Source organism: Odocoileus virginianus, chromosome 12 (genome assembly GCF_023699985.2).
Source record: "Odocoileus virginianus isolate 20LAN1187 ecotype Illinois chromosome 12, Ovbor_1.2, whole genome shotgun sequence".
Classification (NCBI taxonomy): Eukaryota; Metazoa; Chordata; class Mammalia; order Artiodactyla; family Cervidae; genus Odocoileus; species Odocoileus virginianus.
The window spans coordinates 49,702,316-49,726,140 of record NC_069685.1 but is presented as its reverse complement, the minus strand read 5'-3'; the positions used below and the strand labels follow the sequence as shown (position 1 = coordinate 49,726,140).

General features: G+C 36.6%; 1 protein-coding gene across 9 annotated transcripts in view; it reads right to left on the bottom strand.

The window, feature by feature from the left end:
- ATXN2 (ataxin 2) overlaps nucleotides 1-23,825 on the bottom strand; it is a 100,928-nt gene that overhangs the window by 13,747 nt on the left and 63,356 nt on the right. For 6 of the 9 annotated variants that reach the window (XM_070475175.1, XM_070475172.1, XM_070475174.1 and 3 more), the window contains 4 exons: nucleotides 16,362-16,663; nucleotides 13,446-13,509; nucleotides 12,724-12,876; nucleotides 11,829-11,895 (listed from right to left, as the gene is read on the bottom strand). In XM_070475175.1, coding sequence (XP_070331276.1) covers nucleotides 11,829-11,895; nucleotides 12,724-12,876; nucleotides 13,446-13,509; nucleotides 16,362-16,663 — 586 coding nt within the window. The remainder of the gene's footprint in view (nucleotides 1-11,828; nucleotides 11,896-12,723; nucleotides 12,877-13,445; nucleotides 13,510-16,361; nucleotides 16,664-23,825) is intronic. The other 3 variants (XM_070475173.1, XM_020897500.2, XM_070475176.1) reach the window with 1 other exon arrangement.

Here is a 23,825-nt window from a genome sequence, read left to right as displayed (position 1 = left end):
TCCCTCTTTGATACATTAAATTATGCCATGGCTAGAGAAGGGCATTGGATTTTACTCAAAGAAAAACAAAAATACAACAAAAAAAGTGAAAAGAGACCCAACACTAATCTTAACTCCATCTTTATTTATTTTTAACTCCATCTTTAAAATTTTTCCACCACTCAATTCTTGCTCGTTCTCAAACATAGTTATCACATGCTATCATGTTGCAGGTTTCTAAATAAGAGTTCTTGCCTATTATCTGCCCCATTAAAGCTCTCATTAACAGTTTCGGTCAACCGCCATCTCTGTAATGTCTTTCCCAGTTCCCCACCAAAGAGCTAGTTGCATGCTCTGTGTACCTTTTTCTCACATGTTTATTACAGCACTGACTGTTGCCTGTGATGGGTTTATGGGGCTATGTAAACTAACCACTCAAGGGAAAAAGCTGTAAACCACTGATTCCACAGGACACAAAAAATGTGTAACTTCATATGTTCACAAAATCATCAGAACTAATTGCTATGGTAGAGATAAATTTTTTTAAAACGTCTTGAAATTTTTGCTAAACATTTGACTATTGCTCATATGTAGGAAAGTTGGTTATGTATTTTTATTATCTAGTTAGAAAAGCAAGCTTGAAAACAGAGGAAACTAGTAAGAATATTTTTCTGAATTCAATCTTGAGATTCCCTCATATTGAAAAAGCATATCCCTTAAGAAAGAAAAACCATCCCAAACTCAAATATCACTTTTATCAAAGTCTGTTTCTTTTTATATTTATAATCCTCACTTTTTTCCCCCTAAAAGCTAGTCAACTTTATGGATTTCTGAAAGAAAAATTCTAGCTATAAAAACAATGAATACAATCTTAAATCTATACAGAGACAGACCTGGTTTTATGGTCGTGTCCCACTCCCTCCAGTTTGAATCTACCTTAATCTTAAACCAACCACAGTTTAAATCGGCCATACTTTAGCCATTTCCTTTTGTCAATGGTTTTCAATCAGGAACAATTTTGCCTTTCAAGGGGCATTTGGCAATGTCTGGAGACATTTTTGGTTGTCACAGTTAAGGAAGGAGAGGACGCTACTAGTATCTAATGGATAGAGGCCAGGGACGCTAATCACGTCCTTTAATACTCAGATCCCACCCTATTTAACCACCCCCCCTCAAGAATATCTATCCCCAAATGTTCCTGACTTCAGCATATTTTCAAACAAAACCCAATTTTTCTCACAGGATGCAAAAATGAGAACTGCATCATGCACCAAGAAGACAAAGAGGTAGTTTTGTGCAAAAAGGCACTACTATCATGAAGGAAAGATATGCCCTATATGATCTATGGTTGTATTTCAGAAGCAAGTCCTTAATTTTCCCTGTTATTTGACAGAGTAAAGTAGCAGGATATAAAGTTAACATAAAGACAGCCAATAGCCTTCATATACCACACTTCATAAATTTACTTCATGAGTAACTATGTAGAAGATACAAGGGAAAGATGAACCCAGTTTACATTAACAATTAAAAAAGAAACTACCTGAGGCAAAAACTGAAAAAACACTATTGAAGACAGAGAAACAGATTTAAACAAGCAGAAAGGCATAATTTGTTTGTGGAGAGGAAGACAAGATAAAGATAACAATCCTCCCCTAAGTTAATGTCTAAAGTATATATTTATAAATTTAATGTGGTTCTAATGAAAATGCCAACTGGCAAACTTAATGTTAACATCCAGGAGTTCATACTAACAGAACAGCAACAGACCCTCATCAGTCACGGAGATAATAGGAAACCAACTCATTATTTTGAAAATTGCTTTGAAATGATGGGCAGTTTAGTAACCTTTCTTTTACAGGCTGTACCTCACGGTAACCAAATAGCTTAACAAAGTAAAAGTTTTTCTTTATAGAAACAGTCCAGTTAACAATGGAGGAAGAGATGATAGAATGAGAATGTCATCATTTTGCAATCCTTAGTGAAATAATTAATCTAGCACTAGACAGTCACTGCCAGTGCTGCTAAGACAAAGAAGAGCTGGTACAGAATGTTATCCTGGATATACAAGGCAGCCAAGTTACTCCTACTATCAAAGGAAAAAAAAAAGGAGATCAGACATTGACTTCTAATAAAACTACACACACCATCTATGAAACATTCCATGTTAAGTTTAAAAAAAATACAACCTAAACTTAACAAGTTTTTCTTATTTATATACTATCAGAGACCTACAGGGGACAGACGATCACTTTAACCAATACCACAGGGATCCAATCCATGAAGTTCAGATGGTAGGAAAGAATGCAGGCCAAACAAACTGGATTTAAATAAGATGTAAAAGGGGAAAACCTGAGGGGGAAACTATAAATAAAAAGAGCTAATATTAAGAGAGAGATAGCAATCAAATGAAAAGTGTGGATTTTGGATTGTGGCTCAACAAGTCAACTATTAAGAAAAAATTTTAAGGCAGTAAGAAAAACTTGTGCTTAGATATTTGATAGCAAGAAATAATTTATAATTTATTTTAGGTAATAGTACCTTAACTATGGTTTAAAAAAAGAAATAGTCTACAGCTCTTAAAGATACATACAAAAATATTGATTAATGAAATGACAATGGTACCTAGGGTAACAGTATAAGGGTATAAATGAACAAAACTTGTCTAAATTTTCGTAATAAAAATTTACATCATAAAATAACTTTAAAACTGACTTAAACATGAAAAACAAATGCAACTTGTAAACCTCACTTGAATCCTAACTGGAACAAATTAATTGTAAAAAATACATATTTTAACAATAGCCACAGAAATTTGAGGATATTAGGGAACTCCTGGCTAACTCTTTCTGGTGTAATAATGGCATTGTAGTTTTTTGGGGTTTTTTTGCATTAGAAAAGGACTTTTTTAATATGGAAGTGAGACAACAGCAGGCAGACATGCAGAGGATGACAAGTTTCTGGGCTTTAAAATCTGGGAAACTTTTGGAGAACTGTAGTGTTTTATGTTTGTTTTTACAAGACACTTTAAGAATTATAAAATACTTACAAATAAAACAGTGTATCTAGGATATGCTTCAAAACAATCTGAGGCGGGGGAGAGTTGTTGTAGATGAAACAAAACTGACCATGAGTTTCTAACTGTTAAAGCTGAGTGATGAGTACTTTTACACTGATGTACTATTCGAACTGCTTATGTGTATATGTTTAAAATTCTCAATTAATAAAAAGGTTTTTTAAAAGTCAACTGATTTTTTAGTAGTCAACCTGAATATCAAGTTCATATGGAAAAATAACCAGGAAAGAAAAGTCAAAAACACTTGAGAAAAAAAAAAAAATCAATGTTAGGAGTGGATGGATGGGAAAGTAGTCTATCTAAAGACAGACAATTTAACAGAATGGAAGAGAAAATCCAGATACAGATTTAACTACACATGGATACTTAATATAGGATGAAAATGGCATTTCATAGTGGTCTGTTTTCTGATCTTAATGGAATGAAAAAATAAACAGAAATATCAATACATCCTAAATAACCAAATATTTGGAGATTACACACACATTACTAAGATTTAAAGCCCTTTGGTTAAAGAAATCATAAGACCGAAAATATTCTGAATGAAATATGAAAATACAACACATCAAGTTTTAGGGATGCAGCTAATGCAATGCAGGGGACGCAGGTTTGATCCGCAGTTAGGGAACGAAGATCCCATGTCGTGAAGCAACTAAGCCCGTACACAACCACCACTGAGCCGGTACACCCTGAGAGTCTACAATGAAAGACCCCACATGGTAAGATCCCACGCGCTGCAACTAAGATCTAAGGCAGTCAAATAAATAAAATAAAAAAAAAAAATCAGTAATCATCAAAGAAAAGGACATTAAAATCACAATGAGGTAACAGACCCATTAGACAGGCTAAAATTTTTAAAAAAGACAATACCAAAGTTGGCAAGGATGTAGAGTAACCATAATGTTCATACATGGCTGATCAGCTGAAATGTAGAATGACACAACCACTTTAGAAAACAATTTATCAGTTTCTTATTAATTTAAAATTGCACTTACCATACAACTAAACAACTCTAATCCTAGATGTTTAACCCAGAGAAATGAAAGCAAATGTTCATACAAACACTAGTTGACAGATGTTCTTAAAAGCTTTAGAACAACCAAAGACTGAAAATAATCCCAATACCCATGAACTGGTGATGGGTAAACCAACCATGGTGTAATCATAAAAATGGAATGATATTCAACAATAAAAAGGAACAAAATGATGCAGATGATAGTATGAAATTCTCAAATCAGCAAGACGCACAAAAATACAACACATGATTCTACTTACTAAAAAATATCTAGAAAAGTCAAATCTAATACAGTAAGAGAAAGTAGATCAGTGGCTGCCTGGAGTGAGTGGTACTGGAGTAGTCTTCATCAAAAAGTACACTTAAAGACATTATATTGTATGTAAACTGCAGAATAACAAAACTGGTTAAAAATTTTAGGGAGCTATTTGGAATAAGATAAACTGGATTCATACCTTATACTGTATATAAGGCAATTTCCAAATCAATCAGAATATCCCTGTTTGGAAATTAAGATCCCATATCCCTCAGCCAAAAAAAAGTGTTAAGGAGGGACTTCCCTGGTGGTGCAGTAGTTAAGAATCTGCCTTGCAATGCAGGAGACGTGGGTTCAATCCCTGGCCTGCAAACTAAGATCCCACAAGCTGCAGGGCAACAAAGAGGCTGCCCGCTGCAACTAAGACCCAATACAGCCAAATAAATTTACAAATATATTTTTAAAAAAGGTCTAAGGAAAATCTTGATATAGTAATATATAGTAATTACTAGGAAATATGATGTCTTCAAACAAAAAACCCCATGGGTGCAGTACAGTACATATAGTGTGCTTCACTTTGCATACAAGGGAAGAAAAGTAAATGTCAACAAGGATGCCAAGACAATTTAATGAGGAAAAAACACTTTTCAAACAATGGTGCCGGGATAACTGGATATACACAGGCAAGAATGAATGTGGACTCTATCCTTATGCATGCATGCTTGCTCAGTTGCTTCAGCTGTGCCCAACTCTGTGTAACTCCATGGACTGTAGCCCTCCAGCCTCCTCTGTCTAAGGGATTTTCCAGGCAAGAAAACTGGAGTGGACTGCCATTTCCATGTCCAGGGGATCTTTGCAACCCAGGGATTGAACCCACATCTCTTATGTCTACCTGCATTAGCAGGTGGATTCCTTACCACTAGTGCCATCTGGAAAATTACCTCAGAAAGCATCACTAACCTAAATGTTAAAGAGTTGAACTCTTAGAAGGAATCATAGTGAATCTCTGTGATCTTGAGTCAGGAAATGGTTTCTTAGTATGATACCAAAAGCCAAAGTGACAATTCAAAATACAAATAAATTGAAGTTCCATCACAATTAAAATCTTCTGTGCTGCAAAGCCCACCATCAAGTAAAAAAAAAACTAAAACCATAAAATGGAGAAAATATCTGTAAATTTTATATCTGACAGAAGATCTGTATATAGAATATATAAAGAACTCTTACAAGTCAGTGATTTAAGAGGCAAGTAATTTAATTAAAACTAGGTCAAATATCTGAATAAACAATTCTCCAGAGAAAGTATGCAAATGGTCAATGAAAAGATGCTCAACATCATCAGTCACTAGGGAAATACTAATCAAAATCATAATGAAGTACTATTTTATAGCCACAAGGATTATAACAGACAATAACAAGAGTTGGGGAGGATGCAGAGAAATTGGGACTCTTGTATACTACTGGTAGGAATAAAAAGTGGTACAGTCGCTTTGGAAAACAGTGTGGCAGTTTGAACACAGTAATTCCACTCCAACAGAAATGAAAACATAAGTCCACATAAAAACTATACAATGTTCAGCATCACTCATAATAATAAAAAAGTGGAACAATCCAAAGAATCATCAACTGATGAATGGGTAAGTGAAATGTTACCAGTATCTATACAATGGAGTATTAGCTCATCCATAAGAAATGAAGTGTATATTGACAGATGTTCCAACATGGATGAACCTTGAAAACATGCTAAATGAAAGAAGCCAGTCACAAAAGACTCCATGCAATATGATTTCATTCACATGAAATATCCAGAAGAGGCAATCTACAGAGAAAAGTGTATTAGCATATCTAGGATATGAGTGTGTACATGCATGGCGTGGGAGGAAAAGAGTTACTAAAGGATATGGGGTTTCTTTCTGGATTGATAAAAATGTTTTAAAATTGACTGGTGATGACTGGACAGCTTTGAGAATGTCTTAAAAACCACTAAACTGTATACCTCAAGGGGATGAATTTTATGGCACTCAAATTACAGTCCACCCTTGAAAAATACAAGTTTGAACTGTGTTGGTCCACTTATACAGATTTTTTTTCCCCCCATAGTAAATACTACAGCACTAAACCATTCACTGTTGGATGATCTGCAACTATGAACATGCAGGACTGACTATAAATTATATTCAGTTTCTGATTGCACAGAGGGTCAATGCCGTTAACCCCCGAGTTGTTCAAAGGTCAACTATATAAACAAAAAGTCAACAATCCAAATAGAGCCATTAAAAAAAAAGAACATCTGCAAAGAGACAACTGTAAAAATAGACACTGTAAGGATAAACAGAAATTAATTTTAAATCATCAGATGCTAATGGTGGAAGGGACAATCCACTTAACGGATGGAAGTGATGAAGGAAAGTACAATTAAGAGACTGGGATAAAAAAAAAAGAGAGAGAGACTGGGATGAAAGCAAGACTTCTCTAAACAACCTTTTTATGTAATTTTCACTTTGAAAATAAATATTTCACACATAAAAAATAAAATTAAAATAATAAAAAAATTATCATTACAAATGTCAACAAGTTCAATCAGGTTAACCTACTTAGGTGTCCAATTGTTGACATAACTCAGTGACTACAGAAAATGGTATTTTTGAAGTATCATGGGTAGCAATTCCTGACTCTGAAAACTGACACTTAACAGAATTCTTAGTGAGATACTAAAGAAATCTTAAATTTTATCTTGTAGAGCAACAATTAGACAACAAATATTCTGAAAACATCTTTTACACATTATAGGAAAATGTAAATAAGCCAGCCTCTAAGATGGCCCCCAGTGATTCTGCCTCCTGGTTTTCACACCCTTATATTAATATAGTCCCTTCCACATGTACCAGATTTGCTCCACATAATCAACAGCAAATGATAGAAATGAAGATAGGTTATTTCAAAGGTTAGACTGTAAAACAAACTGTGGCTTCCATTTAGGTTGTTTCTCATTATGGGAAAAACCAGTTGCCATTTTATGACCAGAACCATCCTAACAACAGCTCTGAATCTGGAAGAAGATCCACCAGCCCCAGGTTAGGTAACTCCTGCTCTAGCCAACATCTCTTTGCAACTGCTTAAGAGACTCTAAGGAAGAAACACCTAGTTAAGAGGCTCCTGGATTGCTGACATTCAGAAACCATGTGAAATAAAATGTTTGCTGTTTTAGGCAGCTAAACTTTGTGATAATTTGTTAAAAGATATTATTAATGCAATAGCAATGAGCATACCCAACGACCAGAAAATGGTTTCTAAATACTATTTCCAACCAAAGAGAATGAGGGTTGCTTGCAGGATTACTGATCCAGGTTGAGTGTTAGATTAGCCTGAGACATCTTATTCATAGCAGAAAGGAAGTTATCAGAGACAAATGAGTAGTACCAAAAGGAGACAGGAGCCAATGTAAAGCGATTATCATTGATCAAAGATGGGACGAGACAAGCAAAAAAAAAAACTGAAATACAATGAATATATATAAAATTATACAAGAATATATATAAGATATAATATATAAAATTATAAATGTATTCATAACTTTTCTGTACAAACTATTTCAAGATACCCAAACATCCCTGGTTAAAAAAAAGTCCCTTACTGAATGGTTCTAGCTAGTAAGTGTAGAAGCAATGCTAGAAATTCAGAAATTACTGTTTTCAAACTCCTAATTAAAGTGATTTCCAAAGTATGGTCCTGTACCAACAGGATCACTGGGGAATTGTGTTTTTGTTTTTTTAATAAATTGCACTAGAAAAGTAAATTCTCAGGCTATGTCCCAAATCTACTGAACTGCAAATTCTGGGGATAGGGCCAAGCAATTGATGTGTTTTTTTTTTAAAAAACAAACTCTCCAAGTGATTCTAATGTATACTAGAATTTGAGAACCACAGCCCTAATAAAAGGGTTTCTCAGACGGCGCTGGCGATAAAAAGCCCGCCTGCTAATAAAGGAGACCTAAGAACTGCAGGTTCGATCCCCAAGTCAGGAAGATTCCCTGAAGGAGGCCATGGCAACCCACTCCAGTATCCTTGCCTGGAAAATACCATGGACAGAGGAGCCTGGAGGGCTATAGTCCATAGCGTAACAAAGAGTTGGACAGGACAGCACAGAGCCCTAATGAAAAGATGCTGTTAAGTACCAATCATCAATAAATAAGATGACAGACTTGACAGAAAACTTTACAATTGGAGAGGGGAGGATCACTTGAGACTTTAATGAGGATCACTTGAGACTTTAATAAATCTTACCATAATTCAAAGTAGGACCAGATACTGTACCTCTTAAATGATCCAACATAGAGCACTCACAAATATCTATCAAGTATTCTTATCTCTTCCCATAAAAGTTACACCTGAATGTAATCAATGACATCATAAGAAGAGACAAATCTAGATTATATGATATACTACGTAACAATCGGTTTCTGTCACAAAGCAACATCAGGGGTAAAAATAGGGGAAAACAAAGACATGTAACAAATGTTAATAATGTGAAGATCTTATTTTGATCCACATTCAAAACAAACCAACTGTAAAAATATATTCCTGTCTCAATCAGGGTAATCTGATCATGATGGTTATTAGATGATAAAAGGGAACTAGTTTATTTTTATAAAATGTGATAACGGCACTCTGGCTACCTAATAAAAATATCCATATTTTTAATATGATACACACAAAGTGTGTAGAAATGAAACAGCAGGCCCTCAGAATAAGATTAACCCTCTAACAAGATAACTTTAAATGATCTAAGGAAGAATTCTTCCAATAGGCTCCCGTGTTCTAAAGGAAAGACAATGGATATCATATATTCTGTTTTTTTGGCTGCTTTGTGAGGCTTGCCAGATCTCAGTTTCCAAGCCAGGGACTGAACCCAGGCCCGAAAGTGCCAAGTCCTAACTAAGCAATGGACCGCCAGGGAATTTCCCCTCATATATGTTTTTTTAAAAACAGAATTTTATGCGTTAGTATACTGTATTGGTATTTATCTTTCTGGCTTACTTCACTCTGTATAATGGGCTCCAGTTTCATCCATCTCACTGGAATTGATTCAAATGTATTCTTTTTAATGTCTGAGTAATATTCCATTGTGTCTATGTACCACAGCTTTCTTACCCATTTGTTTGCTGATGGGCATCTACGTTGCTTCCATGTCCTGGCTATTATAAACAGTGCTGCGGTGAACACTACAGTATACTAACGCATATATATGGAACTTAAAAAGATGGTAATGATGACCCTATATGCAGGACAGGAAAGAGACACAGATGTATAGAACGGACTTTTGGACTCTGTGGGAGAAGGCAAGGGTGGAATGATCTGAGAGAATAGCATTGAAACATGTATATTATCAAGTGTGAAACAGATTGCCAGCCCAGGCTGGATGCATGAGACAAGTGCTCAGGGCTGGTGCACTGGGAAGACCCAGAGGGATGGAATGGGGAGGGAGGTGGGAGGGGAGATGAGGATGGGGAACACATGTAAATCCATGGCTGATTCATGTCAATGTATGGCAAAAACCACTACAATACTGTAAAATAATTAGCTTCCAACTAATAAAAATAAATGAGAAAAAACAAACCAAAAAACCCCCAGAATTTTAATTACCAATACACACAAAACTGCAATTGCTTCAAACACTGAGGAAAGCTTATTAATTTAAGAAGTGAAATTTTTTAAAGTTACCAAATGATCCAAAAGTCCCACTCTTGGGCATATATCTGATATACAGTATACTAACACATATATATGGACTTTAGAAAGATGGTAACGAGAACCCTATATGCAAAACAGAAAAAGAGACTCAGATGTATAGAACAGACTTGTGGACTCTGGGAGAAGGCGAGGGTGGGATGTTTCAAGAGAACAGCATTGAAACATGTATATTATCTAGGGTGAAACAGATCACCAGCCCAGGTTGGGTGCATGAGACAAGTGCTCGGGCCTGGTGGACTGGGAAGACCCAGAGGGATCGGGTGGAGAGGGAGGTGGGAGGGGGGACTGGGATGGGGAATACATGTAAATCCATGGCTAATTCATTTCAATGTATGACAAAAACTACTGTAATGATGTAAAGTAATTAGCCTCCAACTAATAAAAATAAATGGAAAAAAAAATAATTCAAAAAGATACATGTACCCCAATGTTCACTGCAGCATTTTATTAGGAAGGAAAACTACTACCTACCTATCTGCCGCGCCATGTGCATGGCATATGGAATCTTAGTTCCCCAACCAGGGACTGAACCCAGAGCCATGGGAGTGACAGCACAAGTTTTAAACCAATGGACAGCCAGGAAGTCTCAGAAGTAACTTAAATTCAAATGTCCATGAACACATGGAAAAAGAGTGTTTTGATAAAGAGTGAATGGATAAAGAAAATGTGATACATATGCAATAGAGTACTAATCAGCTATAAAAAAGAATGAAATAATGCTATTTGTGGCAACATGGATGAATCTAGAGATTATCATACCAACAGTGAAGTCAGAAAAGGGCATTTATGATATCACGTATGAGTGTCTAACATATGACACAAATGAACTTGTCTATGACTCAGACAGAAAACAAACTTATGACTACTGAAGAGGCAAGTGGTAGGAGAGTGGTGGACATGACAGAATAAATTAGGGGCTTGGGACTGGCAGATAGAAACTACTATGTATTAAATAAACAAACAACAATGCCCTACTATATAGCATAGAGAACTAAAGTCAGTCTCTTGCAATAAACTATAATGGGGGAAAAAAAGTGAAATTTTTGTGATGGAGGTAATTACTGGGCACTGAGAAGTGACTTTATTATACAAACCATTCTACTTTCTATTCTCAATAAAATGATAGAAATGACTGCTCTTAATTACCTAAATGGCAAAAGGGGGAACCTTTTAATGTTTTTCAGCATTAAAATATTTCAAGTATTTTTTTTTTTTCAGTGAAGGCTCTTCTGCACAAACACAGAGTACTAGATCATGCAACACTCTCATTTTAAAGATGAGGAAACATTTCTCTAATAGCATTTTGACAATTTCTGAAGTGAGCCATCTCTGCTCACAAAGAAATTTTAAATTTTTGGGGGAAATTACATATTATTTAAGAATGTGATGTATGGCAAATACTACAATATTGTAAAGTAATTAGCCTCCAACTAATAAAAATAAATGAAAAAAAAAAAAAAAAGAATGTGAGCAAACAGTTAATTCAGCAAACCATCTTTACAAATTCAACATTATTTCAAAATTCAATTATTTTTTGTGAAGAGGATCTTGAAATTCACAACTCATGAGTATTTCTCCTCCCGTTTTTGTTCATAAAAATACATTTAAAGACCTGATATAATGTTGAACTTCCAAAAGTCAATGAAGTTTTATGAAAAGTCAAAACTGAACCACAGATATTTACTCATTATAAAATGAGTTATTCATTCATACAGCATGCAGACTACAAGCAAACACAGGCAGGATTATTCTCACCTTTACCTGCTCTATATGTCTTGGCTTGATTGACTGGCATGGGCGTCATAGGTATAGGATATAGAGGCTTAAGGAAATAAAAAGAAAATGAAGATTAAGCTCTCAAGATATTAGGAATGTATCTTACCACTCTCTCCTAGTTGTATATTGCTAGAGAGCTAGCTCTGAAGTTTCCTGATTCTTTTTTTTTTTTTCCTGATTCTTAATAGTCATTAAAAAGATAAAATCATACTCACAGCTAAAAGGACAAATCCCAAATTACAGTAAATCTAAATCATCTTTCCGAGCAGAAAACATTTTCATATTTGGGTCCTTAACATACCACACTGCATGCCTTCACTTTTTAGAGAAAAATTGGGGGGGGGGGGGGGGGGGGAAGAGGGTGACTCACCACTCAGCATGGGGGATTTTAGTTCCCTGCGTGTGTGCTCAGTTACGTCTTGACTCTTTGCAACCCCACGGACTGCAGCCTGCCAGGCTCCTCTGTACATGGGGATTCTCCAGGCAAGAATACTGGAGTGGGTTGCCATACCCTCCTCCAGGGGATCTTCCCAGCCCAGGGATTGAACCCTGGTCTCCCTCATTGCAGGAGGATTTTTTACCATCTGAGCCACCAGGGAAGCACCTTAGTTCCCTGACCAGGGATCAAACCCAGGCCCCTTGCAGTGGAAGCACAGAGTCCTAACCAAGGGACCCCCAGGGAAGTCTCATGGATCCACTTTTTTTTTTTGAAACTGCATAAAGAATTTTATTTGTGAGTAAAACATGTTAGGATCCACTTTTAAATATCGCTGTTATACCATCAATGCAAGTCACTGCACACCTACAGAATACTTGGTGTCAAACATAAATAACTTACAGAGGGTAAATGAACAAGTCAAATTCTATGACTTACTTGCACGCCTGGGCTCACGGGGACCGGATACATCATATTTGGTGCAAAACAAACAGGCTGAGTATACACTGGAGTTGGCTGCTGATGACCCACCATAGATGGGCTAGGTTGTGCTTGAGGACGAGGTGAAGTTGGGGTGGTAGAAGGCTTTGGCTACAAAAACAAAAATCAACTATCTTAAGGTGAAAAGGTAACTATTATAATCTGAGGACTGGTTTTCCCCCATCTTTCTCAGTTTTACTGTTAATTAGTATCTCTTAATGAAAGTTATATCAGAGACAATAAACGTGCAAGTGTTTCAAATTAAAAAAAATAAACACTTGGTAGAAAGTTAATGTAAATGTTGTATCAACCAATCAACAATGCTATTAAAAATAGCAGTGATGTTCTTTAAGGAATATCTTTCAAAGTCAGTAAAACAATAACAGTATATCTATGAACCTGAGAGCCTAGAAGGCCAACCACCTTCACATTCTGAGTCAGAAAGATTAAAAAATTTGCCTCAGACCACATTATTAATTGATGACAAAACTAGGATTTTTTTCTTATGGTTCAAAAATATACATTAATTACCACATAAGAAAAAGGAACTTTAACTAGAAGTTGTTTCAGCACACTGTAACTGAATTTAGATGGCAGGTATGGGAAAAGAAGTATTACTAGTACAAATTTTTTTTTTTTTTTAAAGAGACTAGATTTACTTCAAAGAGAGAGAAACTTACCTGAGAAAAGGAACGAGGGTTGAACTCCTTTGCATTGGGATTCAACGTTGATTTCCTCACTTGCCTACACCAGAAAAAAATAAAGGCCAGTGAAATCTGCATGGAACTTATGCTACTATAGCCTTTTACACCTGACAGTTTTTTAAAAACTGCTAAACTTAAGTAATTCTCACTAGATCATTCTCTTCCTTAAAATACACATACACATACTTCCCACTGCTTAATCTGATAATTACTAGTCAAAAAAGGACAATTTTTTAAAAAGTGAAATATGCAAAGCTTCCCTCAAAAGCAACCAACAAAAACAACCTGAAGACAGTTCAGTTCAGTCGCTCAGTTTTGTCCGACTCTTTGTGACCCCATGAATTGCAGCACGCCAGGCCTCCCTGTCCATCACAAACTCCCAGAGTTTACTCAAACTCATGCCCATCAAGTCGGTGATGCCATCCAGCCATCTCATCCTCTGTCGTCCCCTTCTCCTCCTGCCCCCAATCCCTCCCAGCATCAGGGTCTTTTCCAATGAGTCAACTCTTTGCATGAGGTGGCCCAAGTACTGGAGTTTCAGCTTCAATATCAGTTCTTCCAATGAACACCCAGGACTGATCTCCTTCAGGATGGACTGGTTGGATGTCCTTGCAGTCTAAGGGACTCTCAAGAGTCTTCTCCAACACCACAGTTCAAATGCATCAATTTTTCGGCGCTCAGCTTTCTTTATAATCCAACTCTCACATCCATACATGACCACTGGAAAACCATAGCCTTGACCAGACAGACCTTTGTTGGCAAAGTAATATCTCTGCTTTTTAATATGCTATCTAGGTTAGTCATAACTTTCCTTCCAAAGAGTAAGCGTCTTTTAATTTCATGGCTGCAGTTACCATCTGCATTGATTTTGGAGCCCCCAAAAATAAAGTCTCTTTCACTTTCATCAAGAGGCTCTTTAGTTCCTCTTCACTTTCTGCCATAAGGGTGGTGTCATCTGCATATCTGAGGTGATTGATATTTCTCCCGGCAATCTTGATTCCAGCTTGTGCTTCTTCCAGCCCAGCGTTTCTCATGATGTACTCTGCATAGAAATTAAATAAGCAGGGTGACAATATACAGCCTTGACGTACTCCTTTTCCTATTTGGAACCAGTCTGTTGTTCCATGTCCAGTTCTAACTGTTGCTTCCTGACCTGCATACAGGTTTCTCAAGAGGCAGGTCAGGTGGTCTGGTATTCCCATTTCCTTCAGAATTTTCCACAGTTCATTGTGACCCACACAGTCAAAGGCTTTGGCATAGTCAATAAAGCAGAAATAGATGTTTTTCTGGAACTCTCTTGCTTTTTCGATGATCCAGCGGATATTGGCAATTTGATCTCTGGTTCCTCTGCCTTTTCTAAAACCAGCTTGAACATCTGGAAGTTCACGGTTCACGTACTGCTAAAGCCTGGCTTGGAGAATTTTGAGCATTACCTTACTAGCGTGTGAGATGAGTGCAATTGTGCGGTAATTTGAGCATTCTTTGGGACTGCCTTTCTTAGGGACTAGAATGAAAACTGACCTTCTCCAGTCCTGTGGCCACTGCTGATTATTCCAAATTTGCTGATATGTTGAGTGCAGCACTTTCACAGCATCATCTTTCAGGATTTGAAATACCTCAACTGGAATTCCATCACCTCTACTAGCGTTGTTCATAGTGATGCTTTCTAAGGCCCACTTGACTTCACATTCCAGGATGTCTGGCTCTAGGTCAGTGTTCATACCATTGTGATTATCTGGGTCGTGAAGATCTTTTTTGTACAGTTCTTCTGTGTATTCTTGCCACCTCTTCTTAATATCTTCTGCTTCTGTTAGGTTCATACCATTTCTGTCCTTTATTGAGTCCATTTTTGAATGAAATGTTCCCTTGGTATCTCTAATTTTCTTGAAGAGATCTCTAGTCTTTCCCATTCTGTTGTTTTCCTCTATTTCTTTGCATTGATCGCTGAGGAAGGCTTTCTTATTTCTCCTGGCTATTCTTTGGAACTCTGCATTCAAATGGGAATATCTTTCCTTTTTTCCTTTGCTTTTCACTTCTCTTCATTTCACAGCTATTTGTAAGGCGTCCTCAGACAACCATTTTGCCTTTTTGCATTTATTTTCCAAGGGGATGGTCTTGATCCCTGTCTCCTGTACAATGTCACAAACCTCTGTCCATAGTTCATCAGGCATTCTATCAGATCTAGTCCCTTAAATCTATTTCTCACTTCCACTGTATAGTCCTTATAAAATATATTTAAAAGCAATCCTTAATATATCAAGTCTCTAGCATGTAATTTTTTTCTGTGACAATGTTTCCTATACAAAGTATCCTGGGAAAAATCATGACTGTAATAAAAACTTTTGCCTCAAATCAAGAATAAGTGCTCCCTGACATATCAACAATCTACACCGCAAAAGTTCATCTGTAACAGCATTGTAGGGAATGCAGAACAAATCAGTCAATAGTGGTGTGATTAGGTTCTAAGACTGGCCCACAAAAGCCCCACTTAGTTGAAAAGGGGCACCAGAATTTTCTCTCTTCTTGGCAGTGGCAGTTCTTAGCTCTGGCAGCACAGCAAGGAGGCGGGTACTGACTAGCATACAGGGGATATCAGTCCCAAAGCCAGTAATTTTTCAACTCTCTGTACATTTATAAATTAGCCATTCTTAATTTATGCACAGAGTTTTTTTTTTTTGCCAAGGGATGGAAAAACATGGGAGGAGGGAAGACGAGCATAGGGTGCAATGACTTAACTGACTTAAAATGTCATTTGTTAAGACCAGTTGTATTTAAGTTGAGGGCTACATATAAAGCAGTCTAAAAGTCGAGGTAAATTCTGGAGTTGGAAGGTCTTGGACACCTTAAGGAAAAGTTAAGCAAAAGGGTGTGCTAAATTCCAGGTTTACTCACTCAGCTGCGTCTTTCTTCTCCTCTTTATCTTCTTTCTCTTGTTTACATCCTGGACTGGAAGTCTGAACCCCTTGGGATGTGACCTCAGGTCCCCTCTTGTGCTCCGTGTTACTGAGGACTGAAGGGGAAATGCTGGGGCTGCTCGGCTTGCTGCTGCCACTGGTGCAGTTGCTGCTATTTTCAATGAAAGAATCCTTAGCATTTGGTTCAATTTTGTCTTTGATCAAATCTCTTGATTTTTCTCCCTCTCTATTTTTGTTTAGCAGCTGATCCATAGATTCAGAAGTAGAACTTGGCTGTAACTAAATAAAGGAAATAATTATACTTAAATATTTTAAATAACTCTAGAAATAATTTTTCCCATGAGCACAAACTAGTATTTGTACACATGAAATATTCTGAGTAACACTTTGTTCATACTTTATGAGTAATGTTTTCATTATAAGGCAACAATAATGAAATGTCTACACAACCTAACTATAGTCATGTAAGCACCAAATGTCCTAGCCTGAAAACTTTTTACTGAGTGCATACCATGTGTCAGAAATTATGTGTGCTGGGAATGGAAATATAAAATAGTTCCTATGCTCCCAAAGCTTTCCATCTGGATGAGATCAGACACTAACCAACTAGGGTAAATGGGGATTCCAGAGCAAAAAGCAACTCATGGAAAGAGAAGGCTTCTCAATGAAAATGTCATCTAAAGTGTCAAAGATACTGGGGGTTTGGGGAGAGTTTCGAAAAGGGAGTAATACACTAAGTAAAAGAAAAGAAACCGCATGTTTAAAGGCCCAAAGGAAAGGGAGAAGATGGCCCTGTGTGAAATAGAAAAGTACTGGTAACTGGAGCAAGAATGGACACAAAGTGAGTCAAGGAACAATAAACTCACCCAAGAGGAATAAGATGATAAAAGGACTTGAAAGCTATGCTTGGGATTCTAGCTTTTAATTCTCAGGATAATGAGAAGTCAATGAAGAATTTTAAGCAAGATTTACAGTTCACAAAGATGAGCATAGTAGCCCTGTGGAAAATGAACTGGAGGAAGCCGAGTAAGGGTGTAGAGAGAGACTGTTATGCAGACTGGACTAAGACCTAGGCATGACCAGAGAAGTGGTGGGTTGGAAATTCTGAAGTAAGTGGATTCAGAGGGAGACCTGACTAGACATGCAGGTCAGTTAAGACTTTATAACCTATAAGGTATAGGAAACCACAAAACAGAAGCACCAACAAGAAGAGCAGAAGACAAACATGTTAGTAACATAAGTGATGGGGTTTTTAAGTTTGCAGACCAGAAGCAAGCAATGCTACTACTATCTGATAATGACTTAAGATGCCCTACTCCATAGAAGAAAGAAAACAGGGATAGCTGAAGGGAAAGGGAAGAAAGGGGCATCATTAGGCATCAACGGTGGGAATGAGAATAAATCCAAGCAACAGCCCAAGGCAGTAAGAAAAAGCTAAAGAGCAACTGCACAGGAAAAGAGGCTGGAAGACTAGAGAGGGACAAAGTATCTCTTGAGCCTCAAGAAAGGCAGACCAACGTCAAAATCTCACTACTGGGAGCCTTGGTGTCCTGGCAAGCAGTACCACACATCTCAGGGACTTCTCAAGTTTCACTGCATCACCAATATAGTTATAGAGCCTCGAGTAGTTGAGGGCAGAAAGTGATAACATTTGGACACAGTCAGAATTTAAGTCACAATATAGGTACTTAATGTTTTGCAGAGGCTATGCATGTAACAAATCAACTGTGTACTACGTAAAACTTCAAATATTTGTCAGAAGGGTCTTTAAACAAGGCAAAATTACAGCTTTCAACGTTGTTATTCACATGATGGCAAACATACTTACAGTACTCACTAAGGGTTGGACACGGTTCTAAATTTTTACAAATTCATTCATTTAGACATTATAACAGCCCTATTTGATGTACGTATTATTACCTCAATCTTATAAATGAGGAAAATACACAATTCATACTTTTGAACATTCTGCTGTACTTCCTACCTACAGTATACTAAACAAAAAAAAATCCCCCTGAAACTCTATTTTTTTCAAAATTGAACTGCTTTCCTTTTATTGAGAAATAATACACATATAACATCATATTTAGTTTCAGGTGTACACCACAGTGATTCAATATACATATGTATTGCCAAATGATCACAATGCCTAGCCAACAGACATTATTACCACAATTACAGATTTTTTTAAATGGTGGGAGCTGTCTACTCTCTTAGCAACTTTCAAATATATAATATAGTATTATTGAATATAGTCACCATGCTGTATACTACCTCTCCAAGACTTTATAATAACTGGAAGTTTGTACCTTTCAACCACCCTCATTCACTTTGCTGTACCCACTGCCTCTGGCAACCACCAATCTGTGTTGGTTAGGCTGGGTTTTCTTTTTTCTTTCTTTTTTAAAAGATTCCACATGAAAGTGAGTGCAACAATATTTGAACCCTCTGTCTGACTTACTTCACCTGGCACAATGCCCTCAAGGGCCATTCATGTTGTCAAAAATGGCAGCTTTCCTTTTTTATGGTTGAATAGGAATTCCATTGTGTGTACACACACACGTCTGTTTATGTATACATGCAGTTATTTTTGGAGTTAGTGTTATCATTTCCTTTGGATAAATAGCCAGAAGTGGAACAGTCGGATCATATGATAGCTCCATTTTTAATTTTTTGAGGAACCTTAATACTGTTTTCCATAGTGGCTGTACCAATTTACCCAGCAATAGTGTACAGAGATTCCCTTTCCTCCATATCCTGGCCAGAACCTGTTATCTCTTGCGTTTTGTTTTTGAGAAAAGCCATTCTAACAGGTATGAGACATCTCACTGGATTTGACATTTCCTTAATAATTAGTGAAGGTGACCACCTTTTCATGGACTTGTCGGCCACCTTCTTTGGAAAAACATCTATTTAGATCCTTTGCTCATTTTTGGATAGTACTTTTGCTATTTAAGTGGTATGAGTTCTCTATGTTTTAGATATTATCCCCATATAAGATATGTAACTCACAAATACTTTCCCCATTTGGTAGTTCCCTTTAATTTTGCTGATGGCTTCTTTTGCTCTGCAGAAGTCTTTTAGTCTGATGTAGTCCCAGCTATTTACTTTTGCTTCTGCTGCCTCTGTTTCTGCTACAAATCAGAAAATCACTGCCAAGGCCATTGTCAAGAAGCTCACATCTGATGTTTTCTTTAGAAATTTTACAGTTTCAGATCTTACTTTCACATGTTTAATTCCTTTTGAGCTGATTTTGTGTATGGTGTAAGACACTGGTTTTGAATATATTCCCTTCTTTTGAATGTATCTGTTTAGTGTGGAGATTTCTTAAAAAGCTGGAAATAGAACTGCCATATGACCCAGCAATCCCACTTCTGGGCATACACACCAAGGAAACCAGATCTGAAAGAGACACGTGCACCCCAATGTTCATCGCAGCACTGTTTATAATAGCCAGGACATGGAAGCAACCCAGATGCCCATCAGCAAACGAATGGATGAGGAAGCAGTGGTACATATACACCATGGAATATTACTCAGCCATTAAAAAGAATTCATTTGAATCACTTCTAATGAGATGGATGAAACTGGAGCCCATTATACAGAGTGAAGTAAGCCAGAAAGATAAAGACCATTACAGTATACTAACACATATATATGGACTTTAGAAAGAGGGTAACGATAACCCTATATGCAAAACAGAAAAAGAGACTCAGATGTATAGAACAGACTTGTAGACTCTGGGAGAAGGCGAGGGTGGGATGTTTCAAGAGAACAGCATTGAAACATGTATATTATCTAGGGTAAAACAGATAACCAGCCCAGGTTGGGTACATGAGATAAGTGCTCGGGCCTGGTGCACTGGGAAGACCCAGAGGGATCGGGTGGAGAGGGAGGTGGGAGGGGGGACTGGGATGGGGAATACATGTAAATCCATGGCTAATTCATTTCAATGTATAACAAAAACTACTGTAATGATGTAAAGTAATTAGCCTCCAACTAATAAAAATAAATGAAAAAAAAAAAAAAACATAAGAGAGAAAAAAAAAAAAAGACTGTTTTTTCCTCAGTATATTCTTGGCTTCTTTGTCATAAATTGAGTTTATTTCCTGACTCTCCCTTTTTCATCAATCTGTTTCTGTTTTTATGTTAATAACATACTGTTTAGACTACTACATCTTTGCAATATAGTTTGAAATCTGAGAGCGTGATACTTCTGGCTTGTTTTTTCTTGAGATTGCTTTGGTTATTCAGGGTCTTTTGTGGTTCCATACAAATTCTACTTTTGTGTTATTTCTGTGAAAAAAAAAAAACCCCATTGGAATTTTGATAGGATTGCACTGAATCTGCAGATTGCTTTGGACAATGGGTATTTTATGGGAAAACTAAAATTCTTATGTGACTCAGAAAAAAACCCCATGGTTCACCAGTATAACTTTGCTTTGTCTGTATTTTGGTAATAATTAATATTTACTGAGTATATACTATGAGTCAAGAACAGTATTAAAACAGTTTATAGGCAATATCTCATTAATTCTCACAAGAACACTATGAAGTAGGTTCTACAATTATCCCATTTGGGTTCAGGGGAATCTAGATAACATGCCTCAATGTTGTACTGAAGACAAGATATAAACATATATCATATACTTATCTCCAAAATCCACACCATTAAGCTATAACAGATTGAATTACTAGCAATTCTTTTATACAAATAAAGCTATCAGCCCTGCACAGAGCTATATTAGAGCTTCCTGATGGCTCCCTGAGCAGGGGGACCCCAAAACTGCAGGATACTCCTATTTCTGTCTGAGTGAAAGACCACAGGTTTTGTGAATCATCATAGTTTACAGCCATGTGCACACCATGAGAGTGGTTATGATGATTCATTCATTGAACACTGCAGTACACAGAATGCATGAGCTACTGTCCAAACCACTGCTGGAGAAGGAAACACACAGATGGTTAGCCCTATCTTTTACTAGCCATGTGACATGGGGGTAAACTACCTAATTTATCTTTGCCTCAGTTTCCTGATATACACATTTCAGAAACACAGAGAACCTGCTTCAAAGTGATGACAATAAAGGATTTATTACATAAGCTCTTCGAACAGTCTCTGATACATAGGAAATAATATTTAAACTAATAACATTTCTTTATCTAAAGATAATTATAAAGCCCATCCTCAAACATTCTTTTACAATCATTTCTTTGCTTTCTAGTCTTCATTTACAGATCAGAGAGTTTATTTATAAGAGACTTAATAATGCTTTTGAATTTTCAGGTCCCCCAAAACATTGGTAAGTCCCAAAGAAATAAGTTCTAAAGCTGCAACTACACAGAACTTCAAAGAGTCAAGTGTTAAAGGTTTACAGAAAGTTGTGACCTGATAATATGAAGAGCCAAAATGTTTCCTATTAAATGAAGAAACGATAAACTTTAAAAAAATACACTAACACTAATATAGATGATATGGTACTGGCAAAAAGGACAGACATATACAGATCTATGCAGGAAAAGTGAGTATAATTATATACTCCCACCTTTGTGGTTAAATGATTTTCAGCAAAGACGCAAAGTCAGTTCAATTCAATCCAATTCAATGTCTTTTCAAAAGATGGTGCTGGGACAAGTGATATCCACTGGCAAAAGACTGAATCTGAAACCCTATCAACACTATGTTTTAAGAATCACTCAAAATATAAATTGGTGCAGCCACTATGGAGAATAGTATGGAGGGTCCTTTAAAAAAAACCAAAACTGAGTTACAATATGAACCAGCAATCCTACTCCTGGGTATATATCCAGAAAAGATAAAAACTCTAACTCAAAAAGATATATATACCCCAGCATTCAGCAGCAGCACTATTTACAATAACCGCGACACATAAGCAACCTAGATATATACATCAACACATGAATGGATAAAGATGTGTGCTGTGTACACACACACAATAAGCCATAAAAAAAGAATATGTCATTTGTATTATTTGCAACATGGCTGGACCTAGATAACTTCAGTTATCATACTAACTGAAGTAAGTCAGACAGAAAGAGGTAAACATATGACATGGAATCTAAAAAAACGAGACAAACATATATTACAGAAATAAACTCACAGAAAACAACTCATTGTTATAAAAGGGGAAGGGCGGGGATATATGAAGAGTTTGAGATGGATAGATACAACACTACAGAAATGAAATACAAAAACAATATGGACCTACTGTATAGCACAGGGAAGTACATTCAATATCAAGTGATAACCTACAATGGAAAAGAATCTGAAAAAGAATACACACACACATAAATGAACAACTTTGCTATACATCTAAAACACTGTAAATCAGCTACACTTCAACTTAAAAAATTAACTCAAAATGGATCACAGCTCTAGTTGACACTCATAGAAGAAAACAACAGTAAATCTTTATGACTATGGATAAGGCAATGGTTAACTAGATATGACAACAAAAGCACAAGGAACAGAAGAAAAAACAAGATGAATTGGACTTCATCAAAATTTCTAAATTTTGTGCTTCAAGGGTCAATATCAAGAAAGTGAACAGAGAACCCAAAGAGAGGAAGAAATTACAAACCCCACATTTGATGCAAGACTTGTACACAGAATAAACAGAGAACTTTTACAATTCAATAAAAAGATAACTCAACTTTTAAAATGGGCAAAAATCTAAATAAACATTTTTCCAAAGACATACAAATGAGCAATCAACATATATATAAAAAGATGCTCAACAGCATTAGCTATCAGAAAAATGCAAGTCAAAACCACAATCAAAACAACAAATAATAACAAGTGCTGATGTGGAGAAACAGGAACCCTCATATACTGCTGGTGGGAATGTAACACAGTGCAGTTGCTTTGGCGAAGAATCAAGTCTTCCTCAAAAGGTGAAGGACAGAGGTACCAGACAAAACAGAAATTCCACTCTTATGTAAATACTCAGGAGAAATGAAAACATATGGTCACACAAAAACTGTATACTAATATTCACAGCAGCATTATTCAGTATAGTCAAAAAGAACCCAAAGATGCATCAACTGATGATAAATGAATAAATAAAATATGATCTATCGACACAATGGAATATTATTCATAGAAGTATTGAAGTACTGACATAGGCTACATGGACAAATCTTGAAAACATGATGGTAAGTGAAAAAGCAACTCACAAAAGGCCTTTATTGCATGGTTCCATGCATATGAAATGCCCAGAAGAGGCAATCCATGAAGAAAAAGTAGATCAGTGGTTACTGGGGGGTGCGGGCGTGGGAGGGGGCAGAAGTGTTTGAAAGCAAATGAGCGCTGACTCCTAAGGGCTCATGTGATGGTTGTATAAGCTCTGTGAACATACTAAAACCCACTAAACTGTATACTTTAAATGGATAAATTATATGATATACAAACTATACTTTG